An 18252-nucleotide genomic window follows, 5' to 3' on the forward strand; every position below is an offset into this window, starting at 1 on the left:
AAGAAGTACATTTGTGAGTTGGAGGAACATCCATGAGATAATTATAATTAATTTCTAATACTTTCTTCAGACTCTATCTTCAAATAAACCCATCTCTGGTTTGATAACTCTAGGAAGAATTTTTTAAACTTACAGGTGTATCTGTGCAGAAACCTCCATTTTTTTTTCCTTGAGAAAGAGCTCTAGCCATTATTTCCAAGAAAGCATGTCCATTTGATCTACTTCAGTTTCATCAGGGTAGATGGAAATCCTGGTCTGGTTTCTGGTGTTAAATTCACTACTATCATGATCAGACACTGCTTGTTCAAAACATCTTTCCACTTGAGTGAGAATTATTCTCATGATAAAAGCCTTGTTTTTTGTGTGTACTGTCCCTGTTTCCTGCTCCTGAGGATCACAGAGGTCTAAAAACATACCTTCTCTACACGAACATAACTTTATTCAGTTCAAAATCCTAATGGAGTGTGAACCCTCTGGCACCAGATGTTCAGTACATCACCTTAAATTCAATTTCTGAGTCCTTACACTTCGATCTCAAGACAAATGATTTTTTTTTTTTTTTTTTAACCAAAACACCAGCCTTTGAGGGGTCTCCTATCTGGTCCTTCTGGCCAGTCTTGGCTCTGCCTGTCCTTCAAGCTCGGTAGACTCAGAACCTTCCTCCTAGCAGCCACCTACCTGCACGCTGAGTTATCCATCAGCTGCAGAGAGCTCTTCCAACCAGACCCATAAATCAGCTTTGTCTTTTGCAGGAATGGAAGGGGGCAAAGGGGAACAAGAACGGGGGAGTTGCAGAAGATGAGGCTTACAGAAAGGCTGGAAGCCTGTGATGAGAGAAATCAGGATGATGAAGTCTGAGGGAGGAGAGGGAAGGGAAGAGGAATTGGATACTCAAGCAGGGGTGGATAAATTGACTCATGGAGGAGTTGAAATACAGGTATTACGCCACCAAAACTAAAGACATTTTAGCGCCAGCATAATGGAATGCCAAAAACCAATACTGCAAACACTCGATTAGAATGATATAATGCGGGGAAGTGAGGCACTTTGCCAAGCATTCTATCCAATATGCGTGTCCACCATGACAATGTAGGTATTTCCTTCTTTTCTACAGATGTGGCAGCTGTGATTTAGAGAGAATAAGTCGCTGCCCAGCCACAACCAGCAAGTAACAGTACCAGATTTCAAACACATGATTTTAACTATTGATTTCAAAGCTCATTTTTTACCATTTTATATTAACATTATCTTCCCAAAAGTTTCTGAAATTTTATTATGAATACAAAAAAGTCTCATAAAATGTGATGCCTAAAGGGATCAAGTGGCCAGATCATGCATAGAGAAAGCTTTCTTGAGCTCAAATTGCTTAAAGTGGCCAGAAGGGCAATTTCGGCATTTTGTGCAGAATAACTGGATTTTGGATCGGTTTCATATTCCCAGAAAAGGTTTAGATCAAAGCATCTTAATCAGAAATCTCTGAAAATATCTAAAATCAGATTTTTAAAAAATAAAGAGCTTGTATCAAAAAAAGAGCTTGATTCCTTGATGTGCTGTAAGTCAAGGCTCCACTGTGTTTAAAGGGAGAGATACTCACATTTTACCCATTGATGGTTGATTCCCTGCTGCCCTCATTTTCCATATTTAACAACACAAACGTTTAGCCTGAAGTTCTTAGTTCTGGTTCCTGAGTTTTAACAAAGATGATACGAAGAGTGCCAATGAATAGTTCTGCCATCACTAGAACATTCCGCATAAGTAACTATTTTTGGTTGACACATTCACAATAATAAATAATTTCACATTCTGAGAAAGGGGAAGTAGTAAGTAAGTAGTTCAAAGCTCCAAGTAATTAGATCAAGTACAGTCACATCTCCTGGTTATGAGCTGCGTACAAGGCAAAAAAAAAAAAAAAAAAAAAAGATAAGCCTGGTATTTTATCTGTAAAGGGGGAAGGGAAAAATACAATCACAGGAGTTACAGGGTTCAACCAGCAATTTTTGGATCCTTTGTGTTGCTCTTCACAGTATTTGCAGACTCTATATTAATACTTCAGTTGTACATTTCTCTAGGGAGACCAGCAGAATCTGCGCTGTGCAGAATTATGAACAAAAATACATTTTTTAGAAATAACTTGTAAAGTTAAAGTGTTTCTTTAAAATAGTTCACTGAGAAATTTAAATAGGGAAAATAGACACAAGAAACACAAAGAAAGAGAAAGCAAATGAAACATAGCTACTATCTCACACCTAACAAACTAGCATCCACATTTCTCAAGTGAAAACCGGTGCTTGCTGGAGCAGTCACATTCATACTCTGCTGCGGGCACTGTTGATAGCAACATACGCTAACGTCACAAAAAACGGTCGTGTTCTCATCTTGGTTACCCCAATCGACTGTGCAGAAGGAAAAACAAAAACCCTTCCATTGTCCCTAGAAAAGACATCTTAAGTCACTGCAGAAGGGGACCCTGATGATACTAGTGCTGAGCAGACATACTTGGGCCTCCCTACATGTCAGCAGGTCAAAGAATGGAACTGACAATGACAGTTATTTCCCCATTTTCAATATTTTAAGCTATTTTTTCCTAGAACAGTCTACTTGCTGGGCTACAAGTGTGCTACATCGTAGTGCCGTGGACCCACATGCTTCTGCAGAGCTGCCCCTCTCTGCCTGTCGGGGCCAGGTTGTTCCGATATTTTTCCCAATAACAAGGTTAGAAAGAGGACAGATCTAAAGTTAGGAGAAAAGAAAGAAAGAAAAGAAAGAAACCAACAGTAGCATATTCTGCTTTTAAAAAATGAAACACAGGTTTGGCAAAGTAGAGGTAATAAGAGGCCAACTTTTTTAAAGAATGGCTCTTTCCGAGAAGTGCACCACTCAGATAGTCTCTGGTCCCCAAAGGGCTCATCCTAATTATAAGGGTGGAGGTTCCATGAGAACTAAATAGCCCAAGACTTTGCATCATAATCAAAAGCAGGTCAGAGTAATGGATGGGGACATTTACACAGGACTGGCCACATGCCAGAATTCTGTCCCAAAGCACTCCACTAAGCTTATAATTATTGTTGCATAAGAGTAATTGTGCACACTTACAAAGTACAGAGTGCTCTGAAGTTCCAATTCTTTTTTCCATAGGTAATTCTTAAAAAGTAGGGTGGTCTACTTGCCAAAATTGCACAAAGTGGTGGGGCTTTAAAGAGCATGTGACTGAGCAGCCCACAATAGCCCCATAACTTGCCAATACAAGGTAGACTTTAATATGAAGTTATGCTGACATTAATAAATTGCATCAAAATGATTAAAGGGAAAAAAGCACAAAGAAAACTACTTGAAACAAAGGGAAAATAAAGAGTAATAGAATCAGGGGTGCCTGGGTGGCTCAGTTGTTAAGCATCTGCCTTTGGCTCGGTCATGATCCCAGGGTCCTGGGATCGAGCCCCGCATCAGGCTCCCTGCCCCACGGGAAGCCTGCTTCTCCCTCTCCCACTCCCCCTGCTTGTGTTCCCTCTCTTGCTGTGTCTCTGTCAAATAAATAAAATCTTAAAAAAAAGAGTAATAGAATCAAAATGGGGGAATTTTTATTGGTCATTATCTATGACAAATAGCCAATAATTATAGCTTTTAAAAATTCAAGCTCACTAGTGATTAAAAGAAATAAAAATGTTTTGGGCCTATAGTTAAGTATTCAAAAATATAAACTATAAGTATTCCAAATAGGCAAGAAAATGTTCAACTGTACAATCTTCAACATACCAGGCAGACCTTTCTGGTCTATGCTTTCTTAAGAACAACCACGCAGTAAAAATCAAGGTTCCTTTAAATTTCACATCATTAGAGTTACAGGACTCTACCTTATGGGTATATGGGGGGAAAGTTACATAACAAGATTTACATATGGCCAGAGGTTTTTAATCTTATCTATGGATAGAAATTAGGGGGCCCACAAACTTGAATAAAAAAAATATGTATCTTTATTTTCACCAACTTCTAAACAAAATGTAGCATTTCTGTCAATGATAAACAGGCAACAAACTACGGTACTATTAGCAGTACATGTGACTTTGACACCAAAAGAAACCACAGGTATTTCACATAATAGTTGTTGCAGATATATCAAAACGTCAATTATGCTCATCACTACTCTGAAAGTTATCAGACCTGATACTAGATCATTCTGTTAACACAGAAGAAACATATTTATTGGTATGTCACAAAATTTTAAACACTTTTGCAATTGTATTTTAATATGCTTTGTATTTTTATTTTAAGGACTTAAAAACATTATTCTAATTTGAGTAAAAATTCTAAGGTGAAACCATAGGTTTTGCCCAACTGCCAAAAAGGTCAAATGGGGAAAAAAAACCCACCTTAGGAATATCTGATATAAACATCATGTATAATAATGAAAAACTGGAAAACCTGAATTTGCAGCAGCTGGAAAACTTTAAATAAATGATGGCACAGCCAATTATGGAATCATGAAAAAAATCTGTAAATTGTATCTAATGAGCCTATCTTACTGAAAACATGAATAGGCATGTATCAAAAAGATGAAACAAATAAGATCACTAGTAATCCCACAAGATTAATTTTCTAATTTTCTACAGTTACAATTTTTCTGTAATGAATATATGTAACTTCTATAATGGGAAGACTTTTAAAAGTATAAAAAAAAGTAATTGGTTTTTAAATGGCCAGTGAGTATTAAAAAACTTTAAAAGGCTGCGTATTAGTGTAACTCTTTACTTTTAATGTTAACAACACTAATTCAAATGCCAGCTCAGGGAAAAAAAATGTATTTAACATCTAAATGAGAGAAATTACAATGAAACACCACTCTCTAAGTCAACCTTTTTTTTTTTTTTAAGATTTTATTTATTTGAGAGAGAGAGAATGAGAGATAGAGAGCACGAGAGGGAAGAGGGTCAGAGGGAGAAGCAGACTCCAGGGAGCCTGATGCGGGACTCGATCCCGGGACTCCAGGATCATGACCTGAGCCGAAGGCAGTCGCCTAACCAACTGAGCCACCCAGGTGCCCCTCTAAGTCAACTTTTTTATACTTAAAACACTCTTCGTCCCTCCTTACCAGGGATACTGCAGCAAGAGGTCTTCCTACCTAAAAATGCTTTTGAAGGATCTGGAATAATGTCCCTCAGGGATAGTCAGAAATGCAGTCAAGGGAGAAGTCACTCCTGCCCAGGAGGTCAGGGACAATGCAGTGTGTCTCAAAAAATAGCACAGCCTACAGACTGGTTGGAGGCCTACACCAGTTGCAGACGTTGCTTCTGCTGATGCTCTTCTGCCAACAACTGCTTCCACTTGACCTGAAAGCAGTTAGAGGTCGCCGGGGTGGCTCAGTCGGTTAAGCATCTGACTCTTGATTTCAGCTCAGGTCATGATCTCAGGGTGGTGGGATGGAGCCCCGTGTAGGGCTCCTTGCTCAACACGGAGTCTGCTTAAGGATTCTCTCTCCCTCTGCTCCTCCCTCGCCACTCATGTGGGGGCTCTCTCCCTCTCTTAAATACATACATACAGAAACTTAAAAAAGACATCTCTTGCTGCCCCAAAGATCAGATGAATGGCCTCCATTTACAGAGGAGGGGCTCCATGAGAAGCTCAGGAAAGGAACTGATACAATAAAACAATTTCCTGAGCATCTGATTTAGGAGCTCAGGATGAAGGGCTCACTGGGTGTCTGAAGTTATAATGAGGTACACGTTTGGAGATAGGTGAGACAGGCTTTTTATTACGTGTCAAGTTGTACTGAAATAATAGATCCGAAGAGCCCTTCTTCCCTTGACTCAGCAACGAGAAGAGCGTATGGGAATCTGCAAGCATGGCAGTCATTTTGACACACTTTGATACAGGAAGTTGGGGAAGCACCCCACTTCCCAAGTGGATGGCTCCTATGTTAGCTACTGTAACTGACTACACCTGAGGAGGTTGTTTTTTGTTTTTTTTTTTTTTTACTTTTCATCTTCACTACTTTATACTTAGAGAAAAACTGCAAAAATGGTACAGGGAGTTTCCATAGATCCATGACCCAGCCTCCTCCCATGCTAACATCTTCTGTGACTCCATACAGCACAATTATCATGATGAGAATCAGGAAATTCACACTGGGACAATCCCATTAACTAAAGATTTTATTCAAATTCCAACAGGGTTTCCACTGTGCCTTTTTTGTCCTGAAATCCCATTCAGCATCCCATGGTGTACTTAAGTTATTTCTCCTTAGTCCCCTGCAGTCTGTGAGAGCTACTCACTCTTTGCTCGTCTTTCATGACCGTGGCAGAGTATTTCCCAATCCACTGGGGTCTGCCCGGTGGTCTCACATGATTGCACTGTGGGTGTGTACTTTGGGCAAGAGAGCCACAGAAATGATGTCACCTTCCCAGTGCATCAATTCCTGGGGTCCCAGGTAGGGACCCTTATTCAACTCCATTAAGGTGGCATCTGCCAGTTCCTAGCCGTCTCCTTGTGGTTTACAAATACCTTCGGGGAGATACTTTGAGATTATGCAAAACCTGCTTCTCCTCACCTGTCATTCACTGATTCTGGCATCTACTGGTCATGTCTAATACAGTTCATAATAGTAAAATTCAGTCTCAATACGGGTGTTCTAGGCCTGTGGGGACCAGCTGGTGGTCCTGGTTAATTACCACTAAACCGCCCTGACCACACACAGACCTGTTTGTGGTCTCATTTCCTGAAAAGAGAGGAAAAGGAACTGCCACATATTATTCAGGTCTGTAGTGGAACACAAGGTCATGCACAAAGAGGGCCCTCATGGCCTCTCCCTGATGCTATAAATATGGGACACACTCAACTCACTAAATCTTAGACTTAATATCCGCATAGAACATTCATTCAACTGCGGAACATTCACGGAGCCTGCCTAGGCTGGGGTCCCGGCCTTCAAGGCCTGCTCCAACTGGTTACGAACCAGAGCATCACAGGAAGCACCGTGCAGAAACAAGGGCACGGGGCGACTTGGGGCAGTGCTCGGGGAAGGCCCAGGAGAGGCAGGAGCCGGTCAAGAGTGTAAGAGAGGAAGAGAACACAACACGCATGCACAGAGGTGGAAGAAGAAAGGCAGCTCCTCGCGGGAATGGAGCATGACAAAGTCCGCCCCATGCTGGCACCCACGTGGGTCCCATCCTACACCATGGTCACTGCCCTCTCATGCTCCAGGGACATTTCTGTGTTAGGAGGTCGCACTACTGTTCCGGCACTAGCCCTCTGTCCTCCCTGTCCATGTCCGGCAAGGCCGGCTGGGGAAAGGAACGCACAGCGCTGAGGGGAAGCCTGCCGCCTGCACTGATCCCTCCAGCCCTTGGTTCATAAACAAGATCACCAGACAACTAAGGAAAACCAATATTAGCGTGAGAGAGAACAATGAGAAAACAGAAAATACAACCCAAAAGATACAGATCATTCAAAGAACTGAGGAGAAGAAATTTCTAATGAATAGCAATGGAGGAATGTGGGGTATAAAAAGGATAAGCTATTATCAAACATAACTATAGGGAAACAAAAATAATGAGATCCTGGGGATTAAATATACAATTGCTGACAGAAGTGAAAGGCCTAAATAAGAGGATGCAGAGAGGTGCACACCAATCCCTTGTCCAGGAGATAAAATAAATACAGAACAGAAACAAAAAACTGAAATTAAAACAGAAGAGCACAGAGGATAAATTCAGAAGTTCCACCATCCATCTAAATGGACTCCAGAAAGGGGGAAAAAATAAATTGTAGGTTTTTAAAACTATTCAGAAAAAAATATAATGGTTGAATTATGTCTCATGATTCTCAATTATTTCTCATAACGCTCAAATGTTTCTCGTTTGTCTCAAGAGCACCAATGGCAGACTTCAAACACCAGGAAGACAGGTGCATGCACTTCTGTCAGGCACAGCAGATGGTACAGAGTAGATGCTTAATCAATACTATTTAGTGAATGAAGATATAAATATGTACTTTTTTCCCTAGTAAGCTCTATGCCCAACGTGGGGCTTGAGCTCATAACCCCTAGATCAAGGGTTACATGCTGTACTGGCTGAGCCAGCCAGGTGCCCCATGTGTACTTGTTGACTTTTTTTTTTTAATTTATATATTTTTAGAGAGAGAATGGGCCCCATGTGAGTGGGGGGGGAGGGAGAGGGAAAGAATCTCCAACAGACTTCCCACTGAGCACAGAGCCCAACTCCAAGCTCTATCTCAGGACCATGAGATCATGACCTGAGCTGAAACCAAGAGTTGATGCTCAACCCGCTGAGCCACTGGGGCGCCTCTACTTGTTGATTTTTAAAACTATTTTAAAAACATGAAGAACACTCTTGTTAAGACTAAATAGGATAATGATTTTGTGTGTAAGATGTAGAAGATTATAAGTCAAATTATTGGAATTAGGAGAAGGATTACTTTCTCCACTTCTGTATTATTAATTTTTATAATAAGCATATGTATACTTTTGTGTGACTTGTTTACTGTCAGTGTCCTTCGCCCTCCATGAGAGTGGTCTGTTTCGCTTACCATTCCAGTGCCCCACACCTCACCAAGCATGATGTAGGCATTCATGCCTATCTGGCAGCCATGGACATACAACACTTGGGTCTCCCGTCCAGAAAGGGCTTGCAACCGATTCAGCCACAAGAAATGCAATTAGTTGAAAGTCTCTGGCTGTAGCTTCTTTGGATCTGCTACAGTTTTCCAACCCAGCCACTCTCTTCCTGGACAGCCCCCATCTACAAACTGAGCATGCTGGGGCAGAGAGGGCCTGGACATTATTGCCCAACATGGGACTCCTCTAAAGCTTACTCTTCACACCACTGTATTGACTAGGACTTTGTTAGATCTGCATCGTGATTTGAGGCTCCCTGTGTCCAATTCTGCTCTTTTCCTTTCAGGGGTCACATCTGCATCAGGGACTGAAGACTTTTCCTGCTCAATTCTGCTTCTTCCCTTTTTTTTTCTGTCCCAGGCATCACCCCCAAGCCCCAAACAAACCACTTGAAAGCCTATACTGTCTCAACATCGGCTTCTCAGAGGACTCAACTTACATATTTGTTTCAGGATTAAGTTTATGATATAACATAAGTTTATGTTTATGTTTAAAATTACCTTACTATTGCAAGGTTGGATTATATTTGGCAAAGGCAAGAGGTTGGATTTTGAGTACAGCAGACTAGAGATGAAGAGACTAAGACACCTATGCTAGAACTTGGGTAAGCGGCAACGAGGGTCTACAGCTATAGCACTGGGAACAGGACAGAACAGGAAGTTAGCAGCAATCTGAAGGTAGACTCAAGGGGCCCTCCCAACTGATCGGAGGTGGACAACAAGGGGAGAGAGGCATCAAAGAGGCTTCAGTGCTTCAAAACCAAGTAACTGATGATACCAGTGGCACTTACAGCAAGAGGGCAGTGATGAGGGAGACTTGTTTAGGGAGGAAAAACTAAGAAGTCAACGTTTGTATGCATGGCTTTGAGTTGTCAACTCGACAGCCATCCAGGTGGAAGCAGGGGACAGACAGCTGGTGAGAAAGATAGCCTTCCAACTCTTGATCTCAGCTCAGTCTTATCTCAGGGTCTTGATCTCAGGGTCGCAAGTTCAAGTCCTGCACTGGAAAGAGAAAGAAGGGAAAGAAAAGATAGAAAAGAAAGGAAAGAGGAGAAAGCCTTGGAAAGAAGTGTATGTATGCTAATTACCTTTTCCAAAGAGAATTTTTTTAGGTCATTAATTATAAAGGAAATATATAAATCATGCTGATGAACTAGAAATAAAAGCTGCAAGCGGAAACAATTTGTTAATAATGAAGGTTGTATAGTTGAGAATCAAATGTGGTTGTGGGAGCTGAAGTAAAACAGGAGACACAGTCAACAAAAGCAGCAAACCAATAAAGCACACCTATCACCAGAGAGCAGGCATTCAGTAGCTACCAGAAAACAAGTCCTGGCATCACATCCTAAAATAAATTTCTCACATGGAACTTTCCAAAGGGGCTAAAGAATGACATAGTGGGCAACGCTTCATCACCAATTCTATTGCAACAACAAATTCTGTTTTTATATGACTGGATCTTAAAAAGATGACCTTGAATAAAGTGTAGTGTTTGCACAAATGCGACCTCTGATGGTTTATCTTGATTTAAAAATAAAACAAGAGGGAGGAACAGCTAAGGCACATACCCTTTTAACCAACTTCCACAAACCTGGGTTGAGATGGTTCAGGCAATATGGCATCCTGAATGCCTTACAGATCAGAGTCCAGATCATCAGTTTTAAAATTCAGGAGATCACAGCCGAGAAAGAAGAAGAAGACTGTTTTCAAAGGAGCAAACATGCAAACCTCCATACCTAATGGCCTCCTTGCTTCTGGAAGCCCTGGGCAGATAAAAAGACGGTAGCAAATCACACTCCTGGTTAGCTCAAGAAGGTATTTAGTGCCCAAAATCTCCCTGAAAGGGCTACCTAAGTAGAGAGCTACCTTCAAGCCAATCATATACGGTTTACGTGATCTCAGTGAAAAATAAAAAACAAGGGTATGAGAACAAAGAATTATTATGCATGTATAAAATCCTTCCCTATTAATGTTGGCCAAAATTAGCTGTTAAGTTCAGGAACACAGAGCACAGCATGGTTCAGTGAAGCGGACTTGTTGGCTTACCACCTCCCCGAAAAATAAAACTGTCCACATCAAAACACTAAATAGCATAATTATCCGTAAAGAACTCTGAACTATAAGACAACCCAACTTTCTCAAGTTTAATGTTGCAGTACTTATAGGAGGATTAACAAACAAACTAAACACAGATTTTCCAAATAAGCTTAGCTGGATGGTGTTCCCTGATGATCCATACATACCACAGTATAATCCACTAAAACTTCACAACAGCTACTTGACCTCATCTAACAAACTCGAGCTTCAAGACCAGCTCTTGATAGCAAAACTGAGACTAGATCAGACTGCTAACACTGTCACTTCCAAGTACACATGAAGTTAAGGCATATATTCTGAAGAAATGATGCTAAAGATGGCTGATTATTTACCTCTCACCCTCTTATCAAGAAAACTGGACATTACAAGAGTAACTGAAATCCAACTATCAAGTGATAGTTCTGGGGCCCAGCACACTGCTGGAATTGGGGTGTGTGTGTGCGTGTGTACACACGTGTGTGCCTCTGAACAGAATCAAATCTGATGGTTTAACATTATCAGAAGAATAATTAGATATACAAGCATTAGGAGTGGGAAACTAGTCTCAGATGAGCTTCAGAGCACATAATGGCAGTTTCTTCCCGCCACTGGGCAGTAGGGAGAGGACTGTCGCTGACACAGCATCTCCAGTAACTTTGAGAGAGACACCCCACCTGGCGTAGAGACCAGCCTATCAACACTCTAGACCAATGGAGCAACAAACACCACTGCCAAGACCATGGGCCCCGCTCTTCCACAAACATATCACTCTGAATGGGACTCACAGACAACTGCACACTCAGAGCAAAAATTGGAGAAGTCCTGTACAGCCACAGAAAGTGAGGTGAGCAAAGGCTAGCAAAGTTTCCTCCTAAACAAGCCATGGTGGCTCTAGGTAACATCGTAACTTTAACAGTTTTCTCCACTTACAAACTTTGTGGGTACTTCCATCACAGTGACTATCTAAATAAAAACTAAACACAAAATACATATATGGAGTCAAGGGGAGATGACCCTATTAATGTTAACGCTATCCTTCTGCCTGGTTTGGGTCTCTCTAGGAAGGCTGTGGTTGCATCACTTGCACTCATCACGATGACCGCTTCGCCTCGGGGTCCTGAGAGCGTTAAGTGAGGAAGTCCACATAAAACACCAGGTAAGGACACAATAAATGTTAACTGTATTATTCCTGTCCTTGAACCTTGTATGAGTGTCCAGCACGCTAGCAAACCAGCAAAGGGGAGCGGTCAAGAGAAAGGGGTGGAGAGCAGAACCTTGATGGTGTGGTGCTTATTTTAATAAGTGCAAACAGTGGGCTTACATGGTGTAGTCAGATATCCTCTGTACTCTAAATTCTCAAAATAATGACCTGCATAACAACAGTATGATATCAGAGAGGGACTGCAGTTTCACGAGCCCAATATAAATTTTACATATAATGTTGACTGCAGAGTATACTTGAAGAAAGGGAGTTCCCCCCCAACCCCACCCCCAGACTTAGCCACAGTGAAGTCAGGAATGCATTAAAGAGCAGAATGCCAAGTATCTGGTCATGAAGAGGCTGGACTGACAGCCAGGCCAGTAGCGTTACACCCTGATGCACCTGACAGCGACGTACTCCTTCAACAAGAGGACTCGCTTTCAGTTTCTGATCAGGAAAAAAGGAGTTGGCCCATGAATCTCAGTGAACCAAGTTGTAGAGTAAAAATTATAATATTTTGTTTAACCATATCCTATATGGTGACTACAGATATCTAACTTTTCAAGTATACAGTTATACTTTAGGGGGCTTCATTTCAGCTTCAAATGAGGTTACTCAGAGCCATAATTTGTTGTTTATTGTCATACTGTGACAAATGACCTGCCTGATTTGAAAATTCTAAGTTGTGTGGCCCAAGAAAACACAGCAGGCACTCTGAAACCGCTTCCCACTGGACCAACTTCCTGGATTAACTATTGCTCTGAGTTCCCTCTGTAAAGCACAATGACGAATGCCCAAGGACACAGGCAGGCCCTCTCCAGGGCCACACACACTTTGTCCCCACCAGCTGGACTTCATGCTGACAGAGTCAGGCGGTGTCTTCCCAAACCTGTTTATGCCAGTTGTTATTGTAATTATGAAATTTAATTAAATATTATGAAAGCTGATGGAATACAAGTATTAAAGATAAATCTTGTTTCTATTAAAAACTAAGCTGAAGGCTTTAGAAAGACTTAATAAAAGCAAGTCACTAAAAAGAAAGCTATTAGATGAGATGTGGGCAAGACAACTATGAAAAAGGAGAATAAAATGAAACCTAAGATTCTGTAAGACTGGATGGCTCTGCTAGGGGCTGCTGTAGCTCTTACAGTCTTATACTGTTCATACAACAGCAAATTCCAATAGTACGATCACTCGTAAAGAAAAACCCTCGGCCTCACAAGAGTTTGGCAAGTACATTCTTACATATTTTACTGAAAATAAAATATACTGGGCATGTATAACTTTTAAAGATTCCCTACTTTTAACTGGTATTTTCAATTAACCCAGTTCCAATTATGCTGCATAAGAGGGTATTTTCCACGCTTCAAATTAGAAATGACTTTGGATTAGCGGCTTTTAAATTTATGAAGTGTTATGATCTAAGCTGGATTCCTCTGGAATATAGATGTCCAAATTTTTTATGCCATACAAATTTCTACCAGATTTAAACATAAAAACATACTCTTTCCCTTCAGTCTAACACAGCAGAGAGAAGAGCACAGTGGTTAAGAACACGACGCCGGTGAGACACAGCAGAAGTGGAATCCGGGCTCTCACAAGACTAGCTCCACTTACGTCCACTTAACCTGTAAGCCCCTGTCTTCTCGTCTGGGAAATGCCATCACGGACGGCACCCTACCTCAGAGGGCATTTTGAGGTTGAAAGGAGAAAAATGCAGGGCATAGGAAACACTAAAAGTTCCTGGTACATAATAAGTGCTCCAAATTGTTCGTTAATATTATTATACTGCCTAATAGATAAAGTGCCCACTACTATATAAGTAAAATTATAACCAATATGTTCTTAATGTGTCTGTTTTTAGCAAGATGGCCCCCACCAACAGACAGCTTAGGAACACCTGTGGATAATGTCCCCAGGTACAATAAAGCAGGGGTTCTCAGCTAGATGCCACTTTACCTCCCAAGAGTCATTTATTTGGCAATGCCTGCAGACATTTCCGGTTGTCACAACTGGGGGAGGGGTACCTACTGGCATTTAGGGTGTAGAGGGCAGGGCTGCTGCTAATCTGATCCTACAGTGCACACAGGACAGCCCCCTCCAACAAAGAAGTATCCGGGCCCAAATGCCAAGATGGCAACACTGAGAAGCCTTGTCAAGGTATATAGGACAGTATATAAGGAAAAGGTGATTTCTAAAATCAGAACTCCATAAAATTATTGAGAAAACATCGACTGCTTAAAAATGGAAATGGGATTTTCATTATCATGTTGTCAAGTACTTGTGACAGACATTTAGAAGACATGGATACTTAGCAACAAGACAAGATTCTTACGGTCAATAAACCCTTGTGAATACAGTCTATCGTGTAATGACCTTAGGATAAGTTTTATTCTAATGTGAACAATGTAATACAGCTACCAGGAACACTAGAAGTGGAACTTCATTTGGAAGAAGTCTAAGTAAGATTCAAAAACACCGAAGCAGTATGTGTAAAGTCAAACTGCTCTAGCACTTTGTGTCCGGGGGACCACTCAGTCAGGCTGTGGAGACCCCTGAGCTAGCTAACGGGCCACAGCGTAGGTTCTTCCCTGGGGAGCAGCCTGTTTCTCAGCTGGGGCACTTGGGGACTTAAGCTCACTCTTCAATGAATAACGTGGCTCAAAAACATTATTAGATTGAAGACTTCGTTTAAACTACTTATTGTTCAGTAAATCCCAGGGCCTTTCTTAAAAGGAGATAAAACATACATAAAGTACAATCCAAAAATATATATCCTTCCCCCCGCCACACACACAAAACAGAAAACACTAGAAAGGAAGTCACCAACATGTTAAGGGTACTGATCCCTTCAGCCCTTTTTCTACCCCATTCTATAAGACCTAGATTTGACTCCTGCCTGAGACTTATTGGCTCTGCGACTTTTGTCAAATAATGTAATCAATGTTCACTAAAATTCCCATCAAAAGGATAGGAATGTGTAAGTCCCATTTACCAAAGAACATTGAGGCAGAAAAGAAATGGTTCTGTACTAACTATAAAAGTGCTAAGAAAGGCAGCATTGTTTTTGTAGTCCTTAAAAAAAAAAAAGCTATCTTTAAAATATTTTCAACTTTATGGCATTTATCTCTCAGGGTAAGAGAGCAAGTCTTTTATACAAAGACTCCAATTTCATCCACTAAATTTAAAAAACTATTAATATTATACATTTTTATGCCTGAGAGGAGAAAGTAACTCAAAAACACAAAAAGACATAAATGGTAGCAAATACATTTAACTATCTTATCCATCATGCTACAGGATCTCCACTCACCCTTCTGATAGAAGAATTTCCTGTAATAGTACGCGCCCAGATCCACGTGCTCCACGATGTACCTCTTCACCCTGTCCAGGTGCAGCACGAGGCTGTCCTTGGGCACCTCAAGTACGGCCACTCCTGCGTTTGTGCAATGGGAACTCAGCGTGGACTCAAAGGAGGCACTTTCACACCCACTAAAGGAACCAGAATTTGATTTTGACAGGCTGATCTTCCTTTCACCTTCTCCACCGATCTCGTTCCGAAAATACGGACAGCTCAGTACCAGCTCATTGCTCTTATCGTCTCCCTGGTCCATGCCGAGGCTCCCCTTGGAATTCAGGTCCTCCGTGCTGCCCATCGGGGAGCTAAAACTGGCCGAGTGGGACAAAGGCCCCGAGACCAGGGAGGCCACGGCAGCGGCCGATGCCCCCGTGGTGGTGTTTCTCCTCTTGATAACATTGTGCCTGTTCATAATCGCCTCATTCAAGTCAAATAATATACTCTGGACATCGTAGTGAGCAAAGCACTTTGGGCACGTCCAGGGCCTGACAGAGTCTTCCGACCGGTTATCTTCCAGATCCGATGACTTCCCAAGTTCCTCACCTTTGGCATTGCGTAATTTCCGAAAAATGGACGAGTCTCCAGTTTCGGACTTGGAGCGGCGCTTGAGTGGTTTTTCCCTTTCCTTAAAGAGCCTGAGGTTGTCTCTCTGGGAGATGGGCCCGTCGATAACATCCAGAGAGAAACCGGAGCCCTTGCCCCCACCAGTGATGAGGAAGTCGCTGAGCTTGGTCGGAGTTGGACCTCGATCAGACTTGTCGTCTTTGTAGCCCTTCAGCAGATCGAAGAAGCTTTCCCCAGACGTTCCCTGCTTGTCAATTGAGGAGGTGCTACCGTATTCCCTGTGCAGAGACGGCCCAGTCTTGTAGGTGGGCGAGGCACATTCATCGAAGCTATCCACGTCGAGCTCGCTTATGGTGATGTCACTATTGCTCCGTTGCCGGACCCGGCGGAGAGCCTTCCTGGGGGAGCTGGGGTAGGCTTCGGGCAGCAGAAACCTGCAGTCCATGCCCTCCGCCGGCCTCGTCTTGTTTCTCAGCGTGTTCTGTATGCTCTTCAGCATGGCTGAGTCACTGGAATTGAGGCTCACAGAACTTCCCTGACTCACAGGACTGCTTTTGGAGGACAGGCTCTCAAGGCAACTTGAGGTTTCTACTTCCTGGCTTGAACGGCTAGATTCTTTGACGTTTTCCTTTCGTGGGGGCCAATCTGCAATCCTAGCCCTAACCCCCATCTTGGGGACTCCGGGGGTGGAGGTTATATGGTGAGAACCTTCACTTCGGGGGGGCCCTACCGGAGCCATGACTGAGGACCCTAAGCTGCCATTCTGGGACCTGAAGCGCCGCATGTAGAAGTCGTCGGTGTGGACTTTGGGGGCGCCATCCGTGGCGACAACCGAGGCCCTTTCGGGGACAGCGGGCCGCTCTGTCTGCGACCGTTTCAGGCTGGTCATGATGGAGAAGCAATCAGACTCAAATCCCTGCACAAAGGACCATCATAGCTAAGTTTTAAATGTGCACTTCCCTTTTGGAGAACGGCTTCCAGAATATACAGCAGTTGCATGAGATCTTAATCTTTTTCATTTAAAAGGTGAAATGACGCCTTATTTCCAAACCTCTGAAAATCCAGATCTTCAAAACATTATAATCCACAATGGTTCCCTTTGCTTGGCTTTCACAGACAGCTTTCTTTCAGAAAAAACTGAATGGAACTTGTATTACTGGGACTCTGTGACTGCCACAATCCCATGCTTTCTCTAAAAGAGAGAAGGACGACAATTAGAATTAGCATTTGATAAATACCTCTAAAAATAAATATGCAATTGCTAAAACCAGACACATGAAAATAAAAAACCCAATAATGGACTGTGGGTCATAGTTCACAGCCCATCTTTTTGGTAAAGCAGGTTTGAAAGAAAGTGAAAGCACTGAATAAAATCAAATGATACATATTTTGAAAGACTTAATACGTTAGCTTCACTGAACTAATTTCATGTAATAGGAGGGGGTGGGGACTTTGTCCCGAGACATCAAGGCTCCTACCCCAAGTGCGGACCAAGTACAGGCTCCAGTGACCTCCAATAACGTAGAACATCACGAACCACTGTGCCGACCAGAAGTTCGAAACATGACCAGCAGAGTTCACTAATTAGAGCAACGTATAGTCAGTTTTTAAACAAGACTAAGAATCATGTCATCCAGTACATTGCAACACTCACTTTTTAATATCTTTCATCTTTCAAAACCCTGCTTGCTTTTTCGGTTTCTTTACAAACGCTTAACAGAGTTGGCAAGAGCAAATACAATAGAGAGAAAATAAACAGGGTTTTCCCGGAGCCATTACATCCATTAGCACTCCTCTGTATTGCCCTCACTTTATTACTTACCCCCACGAGGAATATCTCAGGATGAATCCCGCATTCACCACCACCTCTTCCCCAGCTCTCTTTAGTCTACTTTTGAAGCTAGAAATATTCCGCTAATTAACAAAACGCCTGCATTTCCTTACGCATTGCATCCTCCCCCACCCTCCGGTGCTGATTTATGAAGACAGCAGAAACAAAACGCTGCTCTGGACAGACCTCTCCATATTTTCCCCAACAGACGACAGAGGAGTGTTAGCATCCTTGCAGGTGACGGGTGAAGAGCACCAACTTCCTTGCGAGCCCGTCAGTCAGGAGGCAAGAGGCACACATTCTGAGTACAAAACCCCGCATGGTTGCGCACATCCTGAAAATAAAGGCAGAGGACCCTTTTCCAGGCTCCACAAATTACACAAGAGGTGGCCTTTAAATTCTTGCCAAATCCATGTTTGGAAGGATGCTGCTGAACCAGCACTGCGCTGACAGGGCTGCATTGTCTACAAATCACGGCTGACACCCCGAGGACGACCCGCGCTCGCTGCACTCCGCTCGGCGGTAACAAGCACTTACTTCCACGATAATTAAGCAGCTCGCTAGTCGGCCTCCTGCCTCCGAGGCAGCCGCTTTAAT

The 18252-nt window shown here is 42.5% G+C and overlaps 1 protein-coding gene across 25 annotated transcripts in view; it reads right to left on the reverse strand.

Annotated features, from left to right (window-relative positions):
- The window catches only part of SIPA1L1 (signal induced proliferation associated 1 like 1), a 466784-nt gene that overhangs the window by 120423 nt on the left and 328109 nt on the right, over positions 1-18252 (reverse strand). For all 25 annotated transcript variants that reach the window (XM_088024540.1, XM_028087081.2, XM_088024541.1 and 22 more), the window contains one exon: positions 15216-17016. In XM_088024540.1, the coding sequence (XP_087880666.1) occupies positions 15216-16713 (1498 nt within the window). In that variant the 5' untranslated portion in view covers positions 16714-17016. The remainder of the gene's footprint in view (positions 1-15215; positions 17017-18252) is intronic.

This window comes from Eumetopias jubatus, unplaced genomic scaffold (assembly GCF_037043125.1).
Source record: "Eumetopias jubatus isolate StellerSeaLion01/CBP00866 unplaced genomic scaffold, mEumJub1_p1.0 scaffold_7, whole genome shotgun sequence".
NCBI lineage: Eukaryota > Metazoa > Chordata > Mammalia > Carnivora > Otariidae > Eumetopias > Eumetopias jubatus.